General features: G+C 40.8%; 1 protein-coding gene across 8 annotated transcripts in view; it reads right to left on the reverse strand.

The window, feature by feature from the left end:
- Positions 1-24718, reverse strand: part of NCKAP5 (NCK associated protein 5) — a 983894-nt gene that overhangs the window by 112004 nt on the left and 847172 nt on the right. For all 8 annotated transcript variants that reach the window (XM_040474891.1, XM_040474892.1, XM_040474890.1 and 5 more), the window contains 2 exons: positions 14559-14660; positions 2978-3166 (listed from right to left, as the gene is read on the reverse strand). In XM_040474891.1, coding sequence (XP_040330825.1) covers positions 2978-3166; positions 14559-14660 — 291 coding nt within the window. The remainder of the gene's footprint in view (positions 1-2977; positions 3167-14558; positions 14661-24718) is intronic.

A 24718-nucleotide genomic window follows, 5' to 3' on the forward strand; every position in this document is an offset into this window, starting at 1 on the left:
CTGTGGATAGATGCTATTTGGTGACATCTCCCCTTTCCTCTCCTTTTCCTCTATGCCAATAAAACTTCTTTGGAAATCAGGAGAAATCCCATTAGTGAGTTTGGGTATTAGAGACCAACCAGTGGGAGGGCTGCCCCTCCTTGGGTTTCTAAGAAGCTCCATGATCCTGATAGTCACATTCACAATAAGAAGAGAAGCCAGGCAGAAGTACTCTGCAAGAGCTTGAAAAGGCAGATTTGTTAAACCCATAGAAGATGTGCTCAGCCGAGCTCCCTCTGCCTCTTTAAAGCCTGGCTTCCTGAGGTTGGATTCATCCCAGGGCCAGTGTCCATAAACCTCCCAGGGCCCAGCTCTCCATCCTGTGGCAAACCAATTGAGGAATGTGGTTAATCTCACAGGATGGAGAGCTGGGCCCTGGGAGGTTTTATAGTATTCAGTAATTCAGTAATTTTTATATAGTAAATATATAGTATTCAGTAATTCAGTAATATTATAGTATTCAGTAACATGAGAAAAGTTTGGAACAATCTGGAAACTTGAAAAAAAAAGCATGAATCTTCTATAGGAGAGATGAGGGAGAAGCTGGCATTTCCACAGGCAGCTTCATGCTGTGCCTGGAAAACAGCTGCTCTGGGAGGCAGTGCAATTGGCTGAAGGATGCTGCTGATAACATAGGGGCCTAGGTTCCACGTCCATAGTCTTTTTCTATTTCTTGACTGGACAATGGTTTCACACAGCTTTTTTTTTTTTAAATAACATTCTTGGTCTTAATGTAACCAGTCCATCCCAATAATTTGAATAATATTTCAAGCTTGGCTGATTCAACAGGGTCACGACAGCAGAATGGCAGAGAGTGAAAGTTCTGGAACCAACTAGCCAGCTCTGCCACTTACCAGCTATGAGATCTTTGGCTAGTTACTAATTTCTCAGCAGCCCAGTTGCCTCCTCTGTACAATGGGGGAATAGGCAAACCTACTTAAATAGGCTCTTATGAGCACTGAATGAGCTAATACTTGTGAAATACTAAAAGAGCTGGGTGGCACATGGTAATTATTCATGAATTAGATCCAGATTCCTCCATGCAGAGCAGCCTAATGCATCTCTTGCAGGCTTCCTTTCTGTTTCTATAGAAAAGAATATTTAAAAAAAAATAATTGTGAATTATGAAAGAGCCATTGGTCACATATTTATTATTATGCAAGTTATTATTGTAGTCATGTGAAAATTCATAATACATGACTTTATTATGTAAGTTAATACTAAATGAGTACTTGGTACATGGTAAGAACTGTAGAAGTTTCTTAAATAATATAAATTTAAATGTCTTTATGGGCTGGGTCTAGTTTGCTAGGTCCTTGAAAACTGGGACTATGTGAGATGTGACAGGTGTGCTGGTACTCCAATCCATTCTGAGACAGGACCTTATGAAATCTACAGATGACAGTCACCTGAGTGTAAAAATTACATAAGAACCTAATTTCTCCTTTCTCAGGGAAGAGGTTTCCCTACAAGATCAAGGATTGCTTGAATTGTAAGAATTTCAGGAAAAAGAAAAGAAAAAAAGGCAAGGCAAGGCAAAGGACAAAAAGACAAAGGCTCTGAGGGGGGAAGGGAGGGAAAGGGGGAGTGAAGAGAACAGAGCAAGGGCTCTGGAGCCAGTGACAACCACAAAGAGAGGGAACATTGCTGACCATCTTCCCAGTTTGTTAAGAGTCAGTCTCCAGCAGCCATTATTCAGAACTTTGAACATCTACTCAGAAGGAACAACTTTGGTAATATATACATGCTGTATTAGGAATCTGAGTCCAAGGGAATAAGCTCTAAATTCCACTTTGACATTTTTTTCTGAGTTCTTGTTCAGAGTATGACAAAGCTACTCCCTCACTATTATTTTCTGGCAGTTATGGAGCCCTCCTGGCTTCTATGCTTCCAAATCATAAATGGGAGTTTACGCATATGATAGGAAAATGACCTCTGAAACTCCTGATTCAGGGTTTCCATTGTTGTGTACTTTCTGCTTTTCTTCAATATGGGGAAAGGGCAGAAGTAGCTCTTCCACACCCTCTGCTTATGGCAGCCTGCACAGATGCTTGTTCGCTTGTGAGGGCCCACCTAGCAGATGGGAGGCATCCAGCAGCAGGAGTTACCTAACAACCTGGTGAAAAAACTCCTGGCATCTAAGTCAGCGCATGCCTGCCTCCAGTGGAGGCACAGTCCCTGTCATCTACCATGGTATTTTCTCTCTCTCCCATGCCACCCTCCAATTTATAGTCAATTAGTGCTTTATGAGGCTATAAAACTGAGTAAAGGAGGTCAATATAATACATGCCATGCTTGAGTAGTAAATTCCTACAAAGCTAATGATACTTTGAAAACTTTTGGCCATTTATTCTGAGATGATGTACCATCCTCCCTATCATCTGGGAAGAAAACAACATTCACTTTGAGTTCTCAAGGGATGCTTAGTCGGGGATGGCTTGGCCAGTGGCCTTGCTCACTGTCATTTGCAGTGGGCCTTAGCAAGTCTTTCTGAGCATCGCAGCAATAGAAAGTGTCCATAAAACTAATTGGAAACATCTGAGTTGGCCTGAAACATCTCACTTTCATTAGGCCAGGGCTCTGGGTTCCAACTTGATATGAATCTATGAGCTTGGAGGGCTCCAGCAAAGCACAGAAGGAAACTGTCTTCTTCCTCCCAACTCCCCCTCCCCCCCCAGCACTGTCCAAGTCATTTGGGTTAAATCATCCTTCCACCCCTCACTTGCTGTGGGACTTCTGGCAAGTAACTTAACATTTCTGAGCCAGCTTCCTCTCCCATATAATGGAGGAAATGAGATCTCCCCATATAATTCTGTGAGCAGTAAATGCACAGGTACTCAACAAATGGTCATTCTCTTCCCATTGTCCACCTTCCTGCCAGAAAAGGATTCTTTCCTGGCTCACTCTGATGCTAAATTATCTCAAAAGGAGGCCTTACCCTTTTCCTGAGGTTCTTTCCATCATGCCATGTGTGGGAGGAGCCGCTGGAGTTCTCACTGCAGGTGCTCGAAAGAGACAGCTCGCTGCTGCTGCAGCTGTTTCGAGGACAGAGATGACCAGGGATGACGATCCCCAAACCAGGGCATTTCAAAGCAGGGGCTCCTGATTTTGCATTCGGCTGGCATTCCTAAAAAAGAAGGACAGCTCTGAGCTAAGGCTTTGCTTAGGGGACAGTAAATACCAACTTGACATCACAGTGAGGTAGAAGCAAATGTAGCCTAGTGCTTAGAAGGACAGCTTTTGGGGTCAAACAGCCTAGAGGTCCAAATCTTGGCTCTGCCTCTTGCTAATATACTAGGAGGAATTATTTAATCCCTCAGAGCTACATTTGTTCTTAAAGTGAATAATGATACTATTATCATTACTGCCTACCTTATAGAGTTACCACAAAGACCAAATGGGGTTCTAGATTAGAAGCATATCACACAGTACCTGGCCTAAGTAGGTACTTGATTATGACGAACTGCCATCACAATGGCAGAAATATCACAATGGTAGTTTCCCACTTTCTCCAGTCAGATGGGTCAAATAATCAGATCCATATCAAGCCATGACCAATGGCACAAAAGAATGAAGACAGAGTAGCATTTTTGGCTTTAGGGTTCAAGAGCATGACCACTACACTGGGAGTTTAGTGACCTGGATCTCAGGCTGCATGTTGCCCCTGGCAGGAGACACTGAGTAAAGAAAGCATTTAACTTCCATGCACCTCAAGGTCTTCCTTTGTGTGTATGTCGGGGGGGGGGGGGGGTAGTTCCACCAGATTGTTTTGGCCCCACACACAGCATCATTCTGAGTCAGGAATCAAATACCTGGGAAGTCATGTCTAGTGGCACATCAAACTGAGGAATTAGGAGGTACTGTTGGAAAGGTTATGGAACTTTCCATATCATTTGGCCGTCTAAATGGTAAAGACTGCCACATCAACTAGATCTGGGTTCCATGACGAAGACCCAGGTGGGGGCACAGGTGACAAAGTTGTAAACATCTAAAGCACATCCTGACAGCCATATTCTTGGCCCCTAATGTAATAGATGAAGCTCCATGAGCTGGACAAGCTAAATTAATTTAGCATCCTGATCACGAGAAGAAAGTCTCTCCATTACCGTCTCATTCCACTCTCCTATCTATATAAAGCTTTGTCTCAGAAGCTCTTTGATGGGGAACCATCTGTCTTTGTGTCATTCACAGAATGGCAAAGCCTCTTACTTATGCAATTTATTGACACTTTATGGGTGCCTTTATTACCTGAGTACTTATCACTGTTCTCCAAATGCAATTCCAGCTGACGGTGACTAAATCCCCACTGGAGGAAGGAAAGGCATGCTGTTCTGGGAGTACTCAGGGAACATGCTAACCCCTCGCATAAGTACAAAGGGTATATTTAATTTCCTCTCTAATCAATATCCATAACGCTTAATAAGGTTAGGTTTTCAACATCAAGCATTTGCCTGCTATCAATACTTCATTTTTGCTGCATAACAATCCCTTTAAGTGATCTAAATATGCCAAGAAATTTTACTATTCCATCCCCCACCCCCGAAATTTGGCTCTAAATAGCACTGAGAGGAGAAACTTGTCTAAAAATTCAGCATTCAGCAGTATCTGTTGATTTATGACCTTGTTACTGCTGCATGTAACTTACTTAAGGAGAGTTTATTATTTGTACCTTGACAGATGTCTACAACCAGTAGTGCTATTGCACAGGTTGCCTGACATCGACACTTGGGCCACTGCGTACATCTAGGACAAACTTTCAGAAGTAACACATTACACTCCCCTTCTACTCGTGCACTTTCCTATTTTCACCATCCCCAAACCTCTTTCATATTTTGTTGCTTGAATAAGCAGGGTGGTGGTTTTATTTAGGACTGCCTCTGCTCTGACAGACTGGTCTGTTCTCCAGAGGGAGATTGTGACTGTGTCCTGTGAGACCATCTAGATCTAAATTTTTTCTTTTTTCTTTTCTTTTCTTTTTAATGTTTATTCATTTATTTTGAGAGAGAGAGATCTGGGAAGAGGCACAGAGAGAGGGAGAGAATCACAAGCAGGCTCCGCATTGTCATTAAGTAGCCCAACATGGGGCTGGAACTCATGATTCATGAAATCATGACTTGAGCCGAACTCAAGAGTTGGACACTCAACCATCTGTGCCACCCAGGTGCCCCTAATATAAATTTTTCTAATGGCCCTTTTCACACTCTGCATGGCTTTCGGTTACCGTTTGTACTCTACCTTTTCTTGAAAAACCGAAACTTCCATGATTTCCCTCTGTCTTTCCCACCTATTCCTTCCTACTATACCTATCAAAATTATATCTATTTTTACAGCTCAACTCCATTCCCAGGACACTTTTTACAAATAAGCATCCTTGCCCAGTTGTTTCCCATGTGTGTACCTCCTGTATGGATGCTGGATTAAGATGACAGGGAATTTAACCTCAGAGCTACCAAAGGGAGGAACTGCTGCATCTGCCTTTGACCATGAACTTGAGATGAGCAGATGTGATGGAGCATACTTCAGGGAGGTTGAGAAGACCTATTACTGTCATATAGAGGCCGGTGGGGTTGGGGGTGCTTAAGCAGAGAAGTATCTTCCAAGTCAGGCTTCTCATACTTCAATGTGTACATGTGTCATCTGGGATCTTGTTAAATGCAGATTCTGAGTAATTCTGAGGTGGAATCTGATGTGTAGTATTTTTGACAAGTTCCCGGGTGCTTCTATGCTGCTGTGCCAGGACTTTGAGTAGAGGGTCCCTAGGGGAAGGTATGAAAGAGGTCTACCTCTGATGTGGGTTGCTTGGTAGCAAGTTGTATTACCACACGGCCTGACCTGGACTTTGGAGCAGGATGAAGGGAATGGTCTGAGCCTACCCATGGAGCAGTGCAGTGGGGAGAGACTATACATATGTGTGTACGGGGGTGGGGAGGCGAATTTACAGGGTAATTCCTTAAAAGAAGAGGAAGGGTCAGTCCTCCATATTGGATATTCTCCCATATTTCCCCCACATTAGACAATCAATATTTGAAGTTAATAAGGGACCTAGAATCTCTTACATCATGGCTGCAATGCGAGCTCCTTTTTCCTGAAGTCTCCTTCATCAGCAAATGATTATCAAGCAGGATTATCTACTCCAGTGAATAACTAACTGTTGTGTGGTTGAGTGCTTGAACTCTAAGGCCATTTATTAGGTTTAAACTCTGGCCCTTCCACTTGCTAACTCCTTAACCTTGAGAAAGTTATTTAACCACTACATGCCTCAGTTTCCTTATTTGTAAATGAAGAAGATGAAAGTACATATCATACAAGATCACTGTGAAATCTGGACAGCCCCTGGCATACAGCAATGCTTAGTAACATTTAGGTGTTGCTACTATTTTTTTTTTATATACGTGTGTCTTGACTCTCAAACTAGATCACAAGTTTACAGTCTCCCTAAGAGACTCTATGTTGTACTTTCTTGTGGTGCCAGTATTGTCTGATACCTTGCACACAGGAACTGGACTGAGCAACAGCCAAAAGTGTGGGTGCCCTTTATTTCTGGGAATTATTGATATGAAGTTCTGGAGAGATATACTAGCAGATACTGCTCTTTGTTATCATTCCCCATCTTTGCCACGGTGTTCTGTGGCTGTGGCATAGTGCCGATTATGAAGAACAGAAGAGCGCTAAACGGCAGGAATCTTATTATTGCCCCAATACGGTTGGTGGGTACTGTGGTACATGAATTTTATATATTGTGGGATTTCATCCTCACCATGATTCTCAGAAATAGAAAAGAAATACCATTATGCTCATTTCTCAGATGGGGAACTTGAGGCACAGTGGCATTGCTGTCTTGCGTAAGGTTACCAAGCTAGTACAACATTCTGAAGTCAGGCCCACATCCTAGCCATTATTCTATGGCACCAAGTAAGGACCTTAACAATAAGCAGAAATCCTGGACATATACAGACCATAAAGTACCCAACAGGGAAGAGATCTAATTAGCAATAGATGATTATTATTAAAAAGATTTTTGGCCCAAAAAATGTATAGTGGTTTCCACTGTAACATTATCTTAATTATGTTGACTTCATTGGCAAAATACACCCCTTTTGCACTAGTCGAAATGTTTTTTTCTCATTGTGTATTTTAGATTACTACCTTGGGTGACTCATGCTTTAACATCCTTAGTGTGAGAAATACAAACAAAATCTGTAATTAAAAAAAAAAAAATAAGGAGAGAGGACTGTCTACCCTAGAGAAACCGGGACAACCTGAGGGGCCATAGGTGGGTGATTGCAAACTAGGGGAGATAAAACAGGCTGTGTAGGCATGGAGAGGAAGGATCCCCTTCTGCAGAGAGACAAAAGGAAGAGAAATTGTGGCTGGGGAAGCATAGGACTGTATCTGGACAACACAAAAAACATCAGATCGGGATGGAGAGAGATCCCATCTGTAACTGCAGGTTAGAGGATCTCTAACTGCAGATCCCATCTTCGGACTGGGGCTGGTTGCCCTGTTCATGCACCTGGTGAGGAGGGAGCCACCTCCAGGTTCGGTGGCAGATCAGGGGCACGGTCCGCAGCAGGAGAAACCGGTCCCCTCCCCTGAAGTGCTGTGGCACAGGACAAAACCAGCCAGGACCACATATCAGGAGGCGCTTCCCCAGTACCGGGGTGCACAGAGAGGGAGTATAAATCCCAGCCAAGCATCAAGGCCACAGTCGGAGGAGTGAGACAGACAGCCTAGTCTGTGCCCATGGCATAGTAAGGACGGCTTCAAAGGAGTGATTTGGGACACCAGGTCGTGGAGGAGACACTGGGGGGTTGCCATTTTTCTCCCACCACCACCAAGGTGGGGGTTTCAGGGAACTGACCTCGGGGCCCAGTGGAGGTGGGACCTGTCTACACCAAACCACGCCCCTCCAAGCCAGGTAACCGTGTATCTACTGGAGTGGGATAGACATTGTGGAACCAGACAGACCCCCTCCTCCAGACCAGTGCTTCTGCATTGCTTGGATTAATTCTAGGACAATTCTCACTGTATAGATATATTCTTCCTTCCATTTCTCCTTCTTATCTCTTCCCTCCTCTAGGCTGGTTACTATGGCTATTGGTTTGTTTAAACGGCCATATTTAATCCATTCTCTTGATACAGGTTCTTCTTTACATTCCTTTCTCTCTCTCTGGAATAATCAACCAGTACAGTTTCTCTGTCTGGGTAACTTTACCTTCGTTTCTTTTTCCCCTACCTCCTTATTTTCCTTTGTCTATCTCTGGATTAAGCCTTTTAGTTTCTCTGCCTGGTCATTGTTCATTTTTTCTTTTTCCCCGCCCCTGTCATTTCTGTCTTTGTGTGTGCTCTTCTATCAGCACCACCTCCACCCTGTTCTTTACTTGTAGCTCATGTTTCTGGTTTTTTGCTTTTGGATTGTTTTTAGTTTTTTGATTTTGTTGGTTTGTTTTATTGGTTTGTGTGTCTGCATGTTTTTGTTTCCTGTTTGTCTGTCTGTTTTGCTTTCCAGGGCTACTTCAAGGAACAAATCTAAGTACACCTGGTAGAGGGTCCAAAACATCACTACAAGTAGGGAAATAAAATAACCAAAGTCACAATACCAGAGAGCAAGTAACACTCTCCAAAAAACACTTACTGAAGGGCCAGGCCCAGGACAGTGTATGACCCTCTTTAATATAGCAGTGCTCACAGGTGCAGAACACAAAACAAACTTTTAAAACTCATAAGGGACAGAAAACTAGCCAAAGTGATGAAACAGAAAAATTTTCCTCAAAAGAAATTCCAGGAAGAAATGACAGTTAAAGAATTGATCAAAAAAGATATAAGCAACATAACTGAACAAGAATTTAGAATAATAGTCATAAAATTAATTGCTGGGTTTGAAAAAAGCATAGAAGACAGCAGAGAATCTATTGCTGCAGATATCAAGGGACTAACAAATAGTCATGATGAATTAAAAAATGCTATAAATGAGGCGCAAAATAACATGGAGGCAGCCACAACATGGACTGAAGAGGCAGAGGGGAGAACAGGTGAATTAGAAGATAAAATTATGGGAAAAGAGGAAGCTGAGAAAAAGAGAGATTAAAAAAAAAAAAAATCCAGGATCATGAGGGGAGAATTAGAGAACCAAGTGATTTAATCAAATGGAACAATATCCATATCATAGGAATTCCAGAAGAAGAGGAAAGAGAGAAAGAGGCTGCACGTGTGCTTGAACAAATCATAGCTGAGAACTTCTCTAATCTGAGGAAGGAAACAGGCACTGAAATCCAAGAGGCACAGATAACTCCCTTCAGATATAACTTGCATTGATCTTCTGCACAACATATCATAGTGAAACTGGCAAAATACAAGGATAAAGAGAGAATTCTGAAAGCAGCTAGGGATAAACGGGGCTTAACATATAAGGGTAGACACATAAGGGTAATAGCTAACCTATCTACTGAAACTTGGCAGGCCAGAAAGGAGTGGCAGGAAATTGTCAATGTGATGAACAGGAAAAATATGCAGCCAAGAATCCTTTATCCATCAAGCCTGTCATTCAGATTAGAAGGAGAGATCAAGGTTTTCCAAAACAAGCAAAAACTGAAGGAATTCATCACCACTAAACCAACCCTATAAGAGATCCTAAGGGGGACTCTGTGAGTGAAATGTTGCAAGGACTAAAATGTACCAGAGACATCACTACAAGCATAACCTACAGATATAACAATGACTCTAAACCCGTATCTTTCAATAATAACACCGAGTGCAATGGACTAAATGCTCCAATCAAAAGACATAGGGTATCAGAATGGGTAAAAAAAGCAAGACCCATCTATTTGCTATCTACAAGAGATTCATTTTAGACCTGAGGATACCTTCAGATTGAAACCATCTACCATGCTACTGGAAGTCATACTTCTGGAGTAGTCATACTTCTATCAGACAAACTAGACTATAAGTTAAAGGTTGTAACAAGAGGTGAAGAAGGGCTAATGCCCTAATTACAGGGTCTGTCCATCAGGAAGAGCTAACAATTATATATGTCTACGCACCAAATTTGGAAACACCCAATTATATAAAACAATCACAAACATAAGCAATCTTATTGATAAGAATGTGGTAATTGCAGGGGACTTTAATATTCCACTTACAACAACGGACAGATAATCTAGACAGAGAATCAGTAAAGAAACAATGGTCCTGAATGATACATTGGACCAGATGGACTTGACAGATCTACTTAGAACTCTACATCCCAAAGCAGCATAATATACTTTCTTCTTGAGTGAACATGAAACATTCTCCAAGATAGATCACATACTGGGTCACAAAACATCCCTCAATAAATAGAAAAGAATTGAGATCATACCATGCACACTTTCAGATCATAATGCTATGAAACTTGAAATCAACCACAGGAAAAAGTCTAGAAAACCTCCAAAAGCATGAGGTTAAAGAACATCCTACTAAAGAATGAATAGGTCAACCAGGCAATCAGAGAAGAAATTAAAAAATACATGGGATAAACAAAAGTGAAAATACAACAAATTAAACCCTTTGGGATGCAGCAAAGGCAGTCTTAAGAGGAAAATAAATTGCAATCCAGGCCTATCTCAAGAAACAAGAAAAATCCCAAATACAAAATCTAACAGCACACCTAAAGTAACTAGAAGCAGAACAGCAAAGATACCCCAAACCCAGCAGAAGAAGAGAAATAATAAAGATCAGAGCAGAAATAAACAATATAGAATACAAAAAAACAGTAGAGATCAATGAAACCAAGAGTTGGTTTTTTGAAAAAATAAACAAAATTGATAAACCTCTAGTCAGGCTTCTCAAAAAGAAAAGAGAGAGGACCCAAATAGATAAAATCACTAATCAAAATGGATTTATTACAACCATTCCCTCAGAAATACAAGCAATTATCAAGGAATACTATGAAAAATTATATGCCAACAACTGGACAACCTTGAAGAAATGGACAAATTGCTAGACACCCACACACTACCAAAACTCAAACGGGAAGAAATAGAAAATTTAAACAGACCCATACCTAGTAAAGAAGCTGAATCAGTTATCAAAAATCTCCCGACAAATAAGAGTCTTGGACCACATGGCTTCCCTGGGGAGTTCTACCAGACATTTAAAGCAGAGTAAATATCAATCCTCCTCAAGCTGTCCCAAAAATATAGACATGGAAGGAAAATTTCCAGACTCATTCTATGAAGCCAGCATTACTTTGATTCTAAAACCAAACAGATACCCAGCATCAAAAAAGAACTACAGGCCAATATCCCTAATGAATGTGGATGCAAAATTTCTCAACAAGATACTAGAAAATTGAATTCAACAGCATATAAAAAGAATTATCTACCATGATCAAGTGGGATTCATTCCTGGGCTGCAGGGTTGGTTCAATATTCACAAATCAATCAATGTGATACATCACATTAATAAAAGAAAAGAACCATATGAACCTGTCAATAATGCACATTTGACAAAATACAGCATCCTTTCTAAATAAAAACCCTCAAGAAAGTCGGGATAGAAGGAACATACTTAAACATCATAAAAGCCATTTATGAAAAGCTCACAGATAATATCATCCTCAATGGGGAAAAACTGAGAGCTTTCCCTCTGAGATCAGGAACACAACAGGGATGTCCACTCTCACTACTGTTGTTTAACATAGTGTTGGAAGTCCTAGCATCAGCAATCAGACAACAAAATGAAATAAAAGGCATCAAATTGGCAAAGAAGAAGTCAAACTTTTACTTTTCACAGATGACATGATACTCTACACGGAAAAACCTGACAGACTCCACCAAAAGTCTGCTAGCACTGATACATGAATTCAGCATAGTCGCAGGGTATAAAATCAACGTACAGAAATCAGTTGCATTTTTATACACCAATAATGAAGCAGCAGAAAGAGAAATAAAGAAACTGATCTCATTTGCAATTGAACCAAAAACCATAAAATACTAGGAATAAACCTAACCAAAGATGTAAAAGATCTGTATGCTGAAAACTATAGAAATCTTACGAAAGAAATTGAAGAAGACACAAAGAAATGGAAAAACATTCCATGCTCATGGATTGGAAGAATAAATATTGTGTTAAAATATCAATACTACCCAAAGCTATCTACACATCCAATCTAATCCCAATCAAAATTGCACCAGCATTCTTCTCAAAGCTAGAACAATCCTAAAATTTGTATGGAACCACAAAAGACCCCAAATAGCCAAACTAATATTAAAGAAGAAGACCAAAGACTAATATTAAAGAAGAAGCATCACAATCCCACACTTTAGCCTCTGCTCCAAAGCTGTAATCATCAAGACAGCATGCTATTGGCACAAAAACAGACATATAGACCAATGGGATAGAATAGAGACTCCACAATTGGACCCACAAAAGTATGGCCAACTAATCTTTGACAAAGCAGGAAAGAATAGCCAATGGAAAAAAGACAGTCTCTTTAACAAATGGCATTGGGAGAGCTGGACAGCAACATGCAGAAGAATGAAACTGGACCACTTTCTTACACCACACACAAAAATAAAGTTAAAATGGGTGAAGGACCTGAATGTGAGACAGGGAACCATCAAAACCCTAGAGGAGAAACAGGAAAAAAACCTCTTTTACCTCAGCTGCAGGAATTTCTTAGTCGACACATCTCCAAAGGCAAGGAAATTAAAAGCAAAGATGAACTATTGGGATCTTATCAAGATAAAAACCTTCTGTGCTGTAAAGGAAACAATCAACAAAACTAAAAAGCAACTGATAGAATGGGAAAAGATATTTCCAAATGACATATCAGATAAAGGGCTAGTATCCAAAGTCTAAAATAATTTACCAAAATTCCACACCTGAAAAAAAAAAATCCAGTGAAGAAAGAGGCAGAAGACATGAATAGACACTTTTCCAAAGCAGATATCCAGATGGCCAACAGACACATGAAAAGATACTCAATGTCACTCACCATCAGGGAAATACAAATCAAAACCACACTGAGATATCATCTCATGCTGGTCAGAGTGGATAAAATGAACAAATCGGGAGACTATGATGCTAGAGAGGATGTGAAGAAATGGATCCCTCTTGCACTGCTGGTGGGAATGCAAACTGGTGCGGCCACTCTGGAAAACAGTGTGGAGGTTCCTCAAATAAAAATAGAACTATCCTATTACCCAGAAATAGCACTGCTAGGAATTTACCCAAGGGATACAGGAATGCTGCTGCATAGGGGCACTTTTACCCCAATGTTTATAGCAGTGCTTTCAACAATAGCCAAATTATGGAAAGAGCCTAAATGTCCATCAACTGACGAATGGATAAAGAAGATGTGGTTTATATATACAATGGAATACTACTTGGCAATGAGAAAGAATGTAATCTAGCCATTTGCAGCAACATGGATGGAACTGGAGGGTATTATGCTAAGTGAAATAAATCAGGCAGAGAAAGACAGATACCATATGTTTTCACTCATATGTGGATCTTGATAAACTTAACAGAAGACCATGGGGGAGGGGAAGGGAAAAAAAGTTACAGAGAGGCAGGGAGGCAAACCATAAGAGGCTCTTGGATACTGAGAACAAACTGAGGGTTGATGGTGGGTTGGGGAGAGGGGAAAGTGAGTGATAGGCATTGAGGAGGGCACTTGTTGGGATGAGCACTGGGTGTTGCATGGAAGCCCATTTGACAATAAATTATATTTTAAAAAACGAATATGGATGCAAAAAAAAAAAAAAGGAGAGAGACAGAGTGAATGAAGGCAAGAGTTTCTTGGATATAAATTGCACACTTAAAAAATTCCTGACCTTAAGGCCATATTATAGATTGGAAGGCATTAAGGTCTTCATGAATGTTTAAAGTGACAGCATTCCACTGAAATTTAATTCCAATCTAAATTGAGAATATTTACCTTTGATATAGAATATCCTATCTACATTGATAAAGTTATACAACAAAATCAAAAGCCAATTATCCACAAATTTTCATCTGTCACTGTTTTAAGTCTAACATTTTTCATTACATATTTATTTGGCTCTTGTGTTTTTCAAGTTACTTTCTTTATGTCAATGAGAGTTAAAAGCCATGCTGGTTAAAGTTTTGCCAAATAAGCACAAAGCTAACCCTAGCTAAAAAAAAAATGTACAGCCCATGAATTTTTAAAAGTTCATACATAATATATCATAAAAGTAGGATGAATAATATAGGACATGGGCTTTAATAAAAAGCTCCTTGACCATTTCTCAGAGACTTTGAGATGTAATCAATACCCAAAAAGGTATCTTGGGGACAAAGTCAAGATTTATGATATTTTTGCCAAGAGTGACACTTTCTGCTTACTCTATCAGCTGGGGGACATAATATTGAATTTCAGAGAACACAAGAAAGGAAGGTATTTTTATCTGCCTGACAATGCTTCAAGGATGCGCTTTATGGTTCACTTGTGACATCATATTTGATGGAAGGAAAATAACCCGAACAAGCATTCTGAAGGCAAGAGGGAAACTCACATGAATCTCAACATCAGTTCGTGACTGCGTCAGACTTCGGCTTCTTTCCACGTCTGAGAGCAAATCTCCAGATGAAAGATCTAAGATGCGTGAGTGAAGTTTCTAGGTAAAAAGCAGAAATGTTGCACAGTGGTGATTTAATTGTTTGTTTCCAAATCCTGGCTTGGCCAGCTAAATCTCAAAGGAGTTGAGATTTCTAGATTAGATAATACATGTCCTAACCCAAAACATTTATTCTAGTTTATGAGCAAGCCATATGTATGTATGTGAAAACTATAGCTTATAAATAGTAATCACACTCTCACTGTCTGTCAGTTGTGCTGGAAAGTATTAGTAGGAAAAAATATGTAGGAGGAAAAATGTGAATCATCCAGTACACTTACTGGCTAGTATGAAAAATAACTTTCAATATTCACATTAGAAAACAATCACCATGTTAACCTTATTATGTTGAATAGTGGTTAAATCTGAGCAAATAATTATAAAAGTGACCTTATTTCTAAACAGCATTGATCTTGTAAAATCTTCCCTTGGATACATTTTAACTCAAAGTCATTAATGTCATCTGTTAGGAACAATTAATGTGAATAGAAAATAATTGCATCTGGGAGCTGGGGACGTGGAGGATTTTGCGCATTAATATTCACATGCTATTTGATTATATACTCAATTCTTTATTTCAGCTTTGCTTGGGAGGCCTGCTAAACCAGGGACATTTCACTATATTAATCTTTATACTAATTACTAAGGCTTTTCTGTGGACATTAAATTTGATCTGTTTAATTGCAAATACAATAAAACTCATGATTTATGTCTAATGTTTCTGCAAGGCTGATGACATTTTAAAATGGTACTTGTAGCCTGGTTTGTCTTGGTTACAACTTTTGTGACTTCAGACACTAAAAAATCGAATTGAGTAAGTAAATAATGTGGCTAGGCGTGCCTCCCTCACCTCTGAAAAGTTTTTCAATTACTTTTTCTCCCTGGAAAGGCCTTGCTGCATACAGATGTTGATCCAGGAAATGTCTGAGCTTCTGTGTCACTAATTAGTGTTAGGATCATCTTAGAGTACAGGAGTGGCCCCACCGGTCACTCTGTTCTTGCAGATGTGCCATTGTCAGCAGGGACCCTAAACTCCACTAAAATGAGGCACATTCACTACGTTCTCCATTTGACTCCCCTCGGACTGAACTTGCATGACAGCCCCTATGTGTGTGGTTAGTTGGCCACTCAACGAACATGCCTTCAGCACCTGCTGGAGGATGAGCACTGAGGTAGAACTGTGCTGCATCCCTCAGCAGGAGGGCATATTTTCTATTATGGATCATTGTCCTCCTTCCCAGTGAAGCTCTAAATCACTATTTTCTTCAAATCAAAAAAAAAAAAGTTTTTTAAAAATATTTATTTACTTTTGAGAGAGGGAGAGAGAGAGGAAGACACATAATCCAAAGTGGGCTCCAGGCTCTGAGCTGTCAGCACAGAGCCTGATGCGGGGCTCAAACTTACAGACTGTGAGATCTTGACCTGAGCCAAAGTCTGATGCTTAACTGACTGAGCCACCCAGGTGCCCCTAAACTCTATCTCTACCCCCATAGTGGGGATTGAACTCACAGCCCTGAGATCAAGAATCGCATGCTCTACCAACCTAGCCAGCCAGGGGCCACCCGACAAACCCCCCCCCCCCCCCCCCAATTTTTTAATGTTTACTTATTTTTTAGAGAGAGATAGCACAAGTGGGGGAGGGGCAGAGAGAGACAGAGACACAGAATCTGAAGTAGGCTCCAGGCTCAGAGTTGTCAGCACAGAGCCCAATGTGGAGCTTGAACTCATGAACCATTAGATCATGACCTGAGCCAAAGTCAGATGCTTAACTGACTGAGCCACCCAGGCACCCCCACTGTTTGCTTTAGACCAATACTTGTGCTTTCCTCAATCTGTGTTTGTGGGGCTCCTTTGACCAAAAAGGGCATAAATTTTAAAACAGCTGCCTGTTATTTTGAAAATTCTAACTTTTTCAAAAGAGCTAAGACATCAATAGGTCACTAGAGTCCTAGTGACCTATTGTTTCTGTGCAATTTTTAGAATCCTTAGCTTGAGCTCCCTCTAGAAACTGAGTCAGCTGGGGGCAATAGTCATTTAATCCCCGGGACCTACCACAGTGTGTAATAGTAAGTAGCGAGTACCCAACTGATGCTTGTTGTAGTCTATAAAGAAAAAGATGTCTTTGTATTTTTTCTACCCACATATACATTTTAAAGATTGAGAGACTGCCAAAAGAATGATAATGTTCTGAGACATAAGGATCCATTTATCAATATGCAAACAGTCCAAGTTATAGGAAATGACATTCAAGAAAAGAAATGATGATTTTGAGTGGTATATCATGTGATATTGGGGAAGAGTCCTTCTAGGTTAGCTATGTGATGTAATTTGGTTCATGGTTGCTCTTCACTCCTTATCAAATATATGATGTCATCCTTTGCTTTCTGTGTGAATCTATGTATGTATAAATGCATCCTCCTAAATGATGTTATATTTTAGCAGTTTATATCCAAATGCTCACTTCCCCTCAATTGAAATTAGTAACATGGTGTGAGAGAGGGGGCAGGTCCTAGGACAAGGGGCCAGGTGATCTGAGTTCCAGCTCTAACAGTTTTACCAGATCTTGGGAATGTAACTGCATCTCTGTCTCCGATTCCTTGCTGGGTATGGAGGGATGGAAGTGGCTACTTAACCTACCCCACAGGTAGGGAGAGGTGTTGCCATGGTTAGGAACAAAAACAGACAGGACAGTGTGTGGAAATTCACATAGCCTTACACCAATTACTGGTCAAAACTGAGAGTTGTTGGTAGGTAATTTCTTAAATGCTAAGGTACACATGGATCCTCTGTTGTTAGAGTTTCCACACATGTAAGGCAAATTTCCACATATGCAAATACAAATTGACTTGGGAAACAAAATCTATTTCTGTGTTAAGGCGGTAGGCAAGAAAATGGTGGGTAAATATCATCTTTTCACACACTTTGCCTTAAATAACCAAGAAAGCTCAAAAGTCCATATATGTTACATTTATTTTTTGTTGTTGTTACATTTCTTATAAGAAGAATTTTTAGGAAAGGCTTATATTTTCACATATGTATAGGTATATATAATACCCTAGTGAACATATTCTCATGGACATGCACATACAGGGTGTACAAGAGAATAAGCACATCACTTTTCAAACTGGTACTGTGATGTTATCTATGCTTAGTAACGATCTTGGCGCGGAACACCTGGGTGGTTCAGTCAGTTAAGCATCCAACTTTAGCTCGGGTCATAATCCTGCGGTTCATGAGTTTGAGCCCCACGTCGGGCTCTATGATGACAGCTCAGAGCCTGGAGCCTGCTTCAGTTTCTGTGTCTCCCTCTCTCTCTGCCCCTCCCCTGCTCGCACTCTATCTCTCCCTCAAAGATCAATAAATAGTAAAAATAAATAAATAAAGATCTTGGTGCAAAGTAGGTAGAATATAGGTATGGGGAATTCAATTAAAGTTATTGTCAGAAAGAGTATAACTGACAGGAGAATACTGTGACATCTTGAAAGAAGTCTCCCTGCTTAGTTAGAGGGAAAATTCTCAGCACATACCTATCTATAGTTCATGTTCACGGCTAATGTCCATCTGGATAAAATCTCTCACCTGAAATAATTCGAACTTAGAATTTTTAACCTGAAAATCGAGAGGAATCTTGGATTGAGATGTGAGTTTTTAAATGTTTTAGACATGAGAGGTAGCAAGATTATTCAGTAGAGGTTTAAAATTGACCTCACATCACCTCTTATATTATCTCAGTAACTTAGATTCCACTTGGTGTTAGAAATACAGATTCCCAGCCTCACACATTTCCAAACCAGAGGTCAGTGAGATCCGTTTGCTCAAACGCTCCCTTTGATGGAGACAGTCTACCCCTCCCTTCCTTCCAGACTGGTATTATCCAGTCCCTCTCACTTTTGAGCTGATGCTTTTGTCTATCTTCTCATGGCACACCTTCGGTGCTCCTTCCCACCCGCCTAAAAACCTGCTCATACCTCAGGATTGCATTAAAACCCTACCTGTAAGGTTGTCTGTCATCAGTAGCCCATACTGGATTCCACACTTAGCCAGATGATATCCCTGGCCCATTTTGGCCCTGAACCTGAGGGCCATGATGGCTGAATGGCTCCTGTATGTAGGGTCTGTTTTCCTAACAGGGTGATCAGCTCTATGAGAATGCAGGTCAAGCCCTGTATTTCTGCTTTGTCCCTGTGGCAGGGACTGGCTAAGTGTCATGGAATGGATTTCCTCTTTTCTCTGGGCACATAGTTAGATGGCATTTCCCTCCTTTGCAGTGAGGTGTGGCCATGTGACATAGTTAGTTCTAGTCTGTGGAGTGTGAACCAAAGTGATGTTGTTCCTGGCCCAGGAATACCTTTGGTGTGTGGTGTGCTAGGCTCTTTCCCCTCCACTGGTTTGATGCAGCCAACTGAGCATAACAATCTTGTAAACCATGTGTTAAAGATGGAGCCACCAGGGAGAAGGAATTTGTGTTCCTGAATTGCCGACTGAAAGGGTACCACCTAGGGACCAGAGATAACTTTTTGGACTTTCAATGAGGAAGAAATAAATGTGTACTGGGTTTGAGACATTATTCACTTGGGGGTTTGCTATCATGATTAATATTAGCCTGGCTGAGATAGTCCTCCTCTGAGATAAGTACTCTGTAACATACAGGATAGCCACTCCATCAGTCAGTCAACAAACACAGATTCACACACACACACATACACACTACACATACAACACATACATAGTCACACATGTATATAGGGTTAGGTCAGCAGCCCAAGGGGACTTCTCCCCCTGAGGACTTTCAGCTTCACAGGGAAAAGGTGTGCTTTCTGTCACTATGTAGAGACAGGGGTGGAGATTTATGTGATGTGCTAAAGTGTATTGCAATCCATAGTCAGAACACTCCGTCATGCCAGTATAATATACCAAGCTCAGCTCTGGGGGGCCTGGTGATGCTGGGGCGGCTAGTGCCAGAACCACACCAGGTCACTGATATTTGGTGGCTGACCCTGTCTTGGGTCTGCCCGCAGTATGTTCTCCGCACGGTTCTGAATCTGTAATTCAAAGCAGAGAAACGTTCCCTTTGACAGACTGTGCCCAGGGCCAGCTGCTCTATATCTGGTGGGGTGAGGGCAGAGTGGCCCCTTCAGAGCAGCAGATACTGATTTGGCAGCTCGCCAGGTAACGATGGTAGTGGAGACTGGACGTGGCGGTGCACTTGGGCCTTCAGAGCTGGGCTGGGGGACCAGTTTCCCTTTTCCTGTTTCTCTCCTCACTCACGGAGCTGCAGTTGTCCGGCGCTCAGTGAAGACTGTGCATTTAATAGAATTCTGCCTCTGGGTTTTTGCTGAGGATGGAAATGAGGTCTTCACTGTAAGGCCGCTGATTTCTGAGGTCAGGAAAGCACTGAATCCTCATTTAGTGGCACAAGGTGAGGGTAAAAAGTATATCTTTATCTGAGAAGTTTGGGCAGCGTGGGAAACCAGGCTGGAAACATCAAGTGGGGCAGGGTGATAGAGCAGGTTCTGCGTCCATCAATGTACTTCCTAACGTGTGAAAAGGAACGTGTGGGTTTTTCATGCCAAGATCTCAGAAGTTATTAACTCAGTGTAAGATGTAAAGAGGAAAGGGCTTTTCTCCCTTTAGTCTGATTCGGTGAGAGAATTATTCTAGGCTTATAATCACTCATACAATTTATTCTCCCCTCTAACTGTGAAAATCCAAATATCTGTAAAAAAGAGACGTTATGGGAGTGGATATGGTGTACATCTGATTAATGGGTTCCACCAACATGAGTAATTTAGGCTCAGCAGCAGAGGTAGAAGTGAATTAGTGTTTTTAACGTGATTTGCCTCAATACCCTTGATTTACTTGACCTTGGTAGATACTACTGTGTGGATATCCAGAATTCTACCTCAGGCCTGTTGTATATTCTCTCCAGAGTTGCTTTTTTCTCTCTGTGAAAAAAGTCTCTCAGTTAAAGGGGATGGCTTCTGTGCCCACAATTCCTGAATTCCTGTTTTATTTATCAGGTGAAAAGGTCTGTTAATTGCCACACGAACTACTGCTAAACCTTCTTTAGTGACATTTCCCTGAATTCTGTTCACAATATGCTCCACCCATTTGAAGGTATCTTCTGCTCTCAAAAGTGCATGGCAGGATATTTAGAATACAGACACAAGAATTTTTCAAAATCTGCCCCCTCACCATTGGCATCTTTAACTGTTCAGCATCCAGCCCACGAGATGGGATATCAGGGCGTCCTCCTCCCCTCCTCCTGCCTGCTCCTTTGCTGTGCACTGCTGCTCCCACTCTCTTGGCTGGCTGCTCGTTTGAACTTGGACTTTTTTAAGGGATCACCCTCACTTGCAAATCTAGTGGCCTGGATCCCGGGCTGATTTCTCGAGTGGAAGAACTCATTGCTTTTTCAGCTCCAGCTTTGTTTGCTGATCACCCTGACTCCACTTTGAAGAGCTCATCTCAACTCACAGCCTCCAGAAAGCTTCCTCGAGCCCCACTCCTGCTCCCTCAACTCAGCCCCAGGTTTGCCCTGGGGCTCCTGTTTCATCTCCTTTAATCCCACCACACGGGAAGCCAGTCTGGAGTGCACTATTATGAAAGCCTCTGAGCGTCTTTTGATACTCCTAACTTCAGACGATTTCCTGCAATTTCACCACCTTTCTGGATAGCCTCTGTTACAGGGGCAGAAAACACAAGTGGTGGATTTGGTATGTTTAAGAGACATGTTCTAAATTTGGCTCTGAGCTAGACATAACCAGGTGTATAAGCTTTGTTCCTCCTGTTGGATAACAAGGCAATTTTCATAGGTATGTGTAGGCTCCGGAAGGAAGTTCAAAGAAATATCAATAGTGTGGAGACTGATTAAGATAATTTCTCCTTGGAAGCTTTACTCACCAGATTATTATCCAAAAAATAAACCAAAAACAAAAACAAAAACAAACAAAAAAACAAAAACCAAACCAAAACAACCAAAAAACAAAGCTTTACTTTATGCACATACTTAGACTTAATATTTTTGCCATATTCAGGAAATGTGATTTTTCATCAGCCCTTCCAGATACCATCAGGAGAGCAGACCCCTGGTTCACATGTTACAGGTTTCATTCCATTTCATTAAGAATTTATTATAAAACAGAATATGACATAACTGTATATTATATAACTGAGTATAAATGATCATTTCTTAGATTCACAAAAATTTGAGCCTAGGACAAAATCTTTCTGGATAAGAGCTGATGTTTAATTAATTATGCCATTATTTCCATTTTGGGATACAAAGATAAAACATAATATCTGCATTCAGCCACCTTGCTGATGCGACAGAGTATGGTTTTCAAATGTTCTCCTGGAAGCTTTTTAAAAAACACTTTCACCAAGATTTGATCTCACTTCAGAGTCTGAAATTTTATCTCTCTCTTTTTTTTTTTAACCATATACAACAGTTCTTGCTGCAATTATATTTTTCCCGACAACTTCTAGACTTGCCCTGAATATCAATCTTTAGATGCCCTGGGTACACTCTGTTTCACTCTGGATGCCTCTGTAAATGACATGGTCCTACATCCTCTTTTCTACTTCTCTGGGATCGAAGGTTATAAAATACTTTTGAAACAATTATTCCAGAGCTATATTCAAAACCTTCTTTAAGGGTCTCTGCTACCATGACAACCTGATTATCTGGTGGCTGCCTAAGGGAGCATTTGGGTTTGGTGACTAGGAAGTTCATTTGGGCACTTCTGCAGCTTAAACTGATGACTGGAGTATCTCAAATCTGTCCTGTCCTCTGAAACTCCATTAACAGTGCCCCGAGGACCCACAGGGTGAGAACCAGCAGGAAGATGAATGGAGATGAAAAGAGCAGACCTTGCCCTTGGGAACCTCCACTCTAATTAGTTCAACAAGAAGCATTTATGAAGCATCTACTGTGTACAGAGTCCCGACTATGAACTATGAACAGACTCAAGGAAGCTCATTAGTGGAGCCCACTCAATATCAATGAAGAGCCCACAGAGATGAGACAAAAAAAAAAAACAAAAAAAACAAAAAAAACATAAGAATTCTTAAGGCAGAATATGCAAAAGAGATCATGGTAGAGTAAGGGTGATACGGAGGCAGAAGTGGGGAGGGATGGGGGTCAGCCTGGTAACACAGTTACATATGAGTAAGATAACGTTCTGTGTAATAAATGTTCACACAACAGGGGCTTAGTTCTCACTCTCAAGCTTCCAAACCTCTTGGTCTCTTTATATAAAACAACAACAAAAAAGATTCAGAAATATTTAATATGTAACAGCGAAGTGGCAGAATGTTGGGAGTGTAGGGTTAGGGGTTCCACAGCAGGCCACCTGTGGGCAGGTGGGGAGCCAGTTCCGAAGAGTGATTCACACTTGCTTGCCTGTGAATAATCTCAAGACTCTCTGAAGCTTTCCTTTTGTGTTCTTCCCTGACTCTGATCTGAGACAGGAAATGATTCAGCACAGCCTGAGCCTATTCTGGGATCTAAGAGATACAGAAGTGCGGTGAAACTTCCATTTTTATCACTAATTACTTTAACAGGTACTTTAATAAGTGCTTGCCAATTGCCCCTGCTGTTTTGTAAAATTATCTACACTGCATTTTACATTTTTAATCAAGCTTTATTTTTGAGAAGTTTCCTGGATTGCTGAAGCTTTTGCTTTTTACATGTAGGGGGACAAATTTTCCCTCTGATTTTATAGAACTAAAGAAATTAGGCAGGGGTCGGGGGTAGGGGGGGGACCTGGCCTGCTATTTTTACCAGGCCTATTGGAAATTATGGTGGTGGCCACTGGAGTCGAACACACCATTTCTTAGGAAGAAATGAATCACTTCCCGCCCTGTGGGGTACGAAGGCTCTGTATGAAGTCTCTGCCCTGAATCTCTATCTCATGGATACTCACGCTAAATGTGGAAGAAGTTACTATCTTAACTTTTAGGGATGAAGAAATTCAGGTAACCAAATCTAAGGAAGGGATCCAAATATATTCCAGTAAGAAGTAGAGCCAGGATTCTTTCTCAGATATGTGTCCTTCTAAGTCCAGACTTCCACATTCTGTTTGCTTCTCACATGAAGAGAGGGAATTGGTCTCTTTTGCAAGGTGAGTTGTTTATTTCTGCCTAAGTGTTTAGCCCGTAATTTGGGTCACTCCCATCAGTAGCTATAGACATTTTCTGAGCTGTGTTTAGCATCAGGTATGTCTTTCACGTATATTATTCTTTGAAATGCTCATCATCACCCATAGTAAGGACATCATCATTCCCATTTTATAGGTAAGAAATTGAGGTACAGAAGCTAAAAATCTTGTCTAATGTCACATAAATAGTATCCCAGGTAGTATGAGTGCAGGGTTCATTCTCTTAATTTCTATAATTGGAACTGGCTTATGATGGTTTGTTACATAAAATTTACAAAAATAACAATACAAATTAAGTAGACAAGACAAACCATGTAAGATTAAAAAAAGTACCTCGAAGTATAATGTAATACCTTCCCTTACTACACTCAAACATCATTAATTCATTTATCAAAAAACATACTTTCATTATTATTATTTCATTATTATTATGATCAGTAATTTTATTGGTACTGGTGATGTTTTTATTTCCTCTTTAGAGCTCCACATTCTTTCTGGAAAACACAATTTTGTATATAAATTTGGATCTAACTTAAAATAAAACTAACGAGAAAAACAGCAAACATTTATAGACTACATGCCAGGTGCTGTGCTTAGGTCCCCTATTATTTTTTTTCTAATTTAATCCTTATAATCACCTCATGAGGTAGAAACTATTATAACTTTGATTTTTCAAATGAGAAAATTTAAAGAACAAGAGCAGGTGAGGTCCTGTTCAGTCAGGGATTTGAACCTGGACTCATATGTCACGCCTGCCTGTGATAGGGTCCCCTCCCTAAGGAAAAACACAACAAAACAAAAAACCTCAAGGCAACCTGGCTATACGCATACCTGACAACATCCCTCACGACCTTCTAACATGAGACCACTTAATCAGACCACATGTTTGTGTGTTAC

The sequence above is a fragment of the Herpailurus yagouaroundi genome, unplaced genomic scaffold (genome assembly GCF_014898765.1).
Source record: "Herpailurus yagouaroundi ecotype Mexico unplaced genomic scaffold, PumYag 140, whole genome shotgun sequence".
Taxonomy (NCBI): Eukaryota; Metazoa; Chordata; class Mammalia; order Carnivora; family Felidae; genus Herpailurus; species Herpailurus yagouaroundi.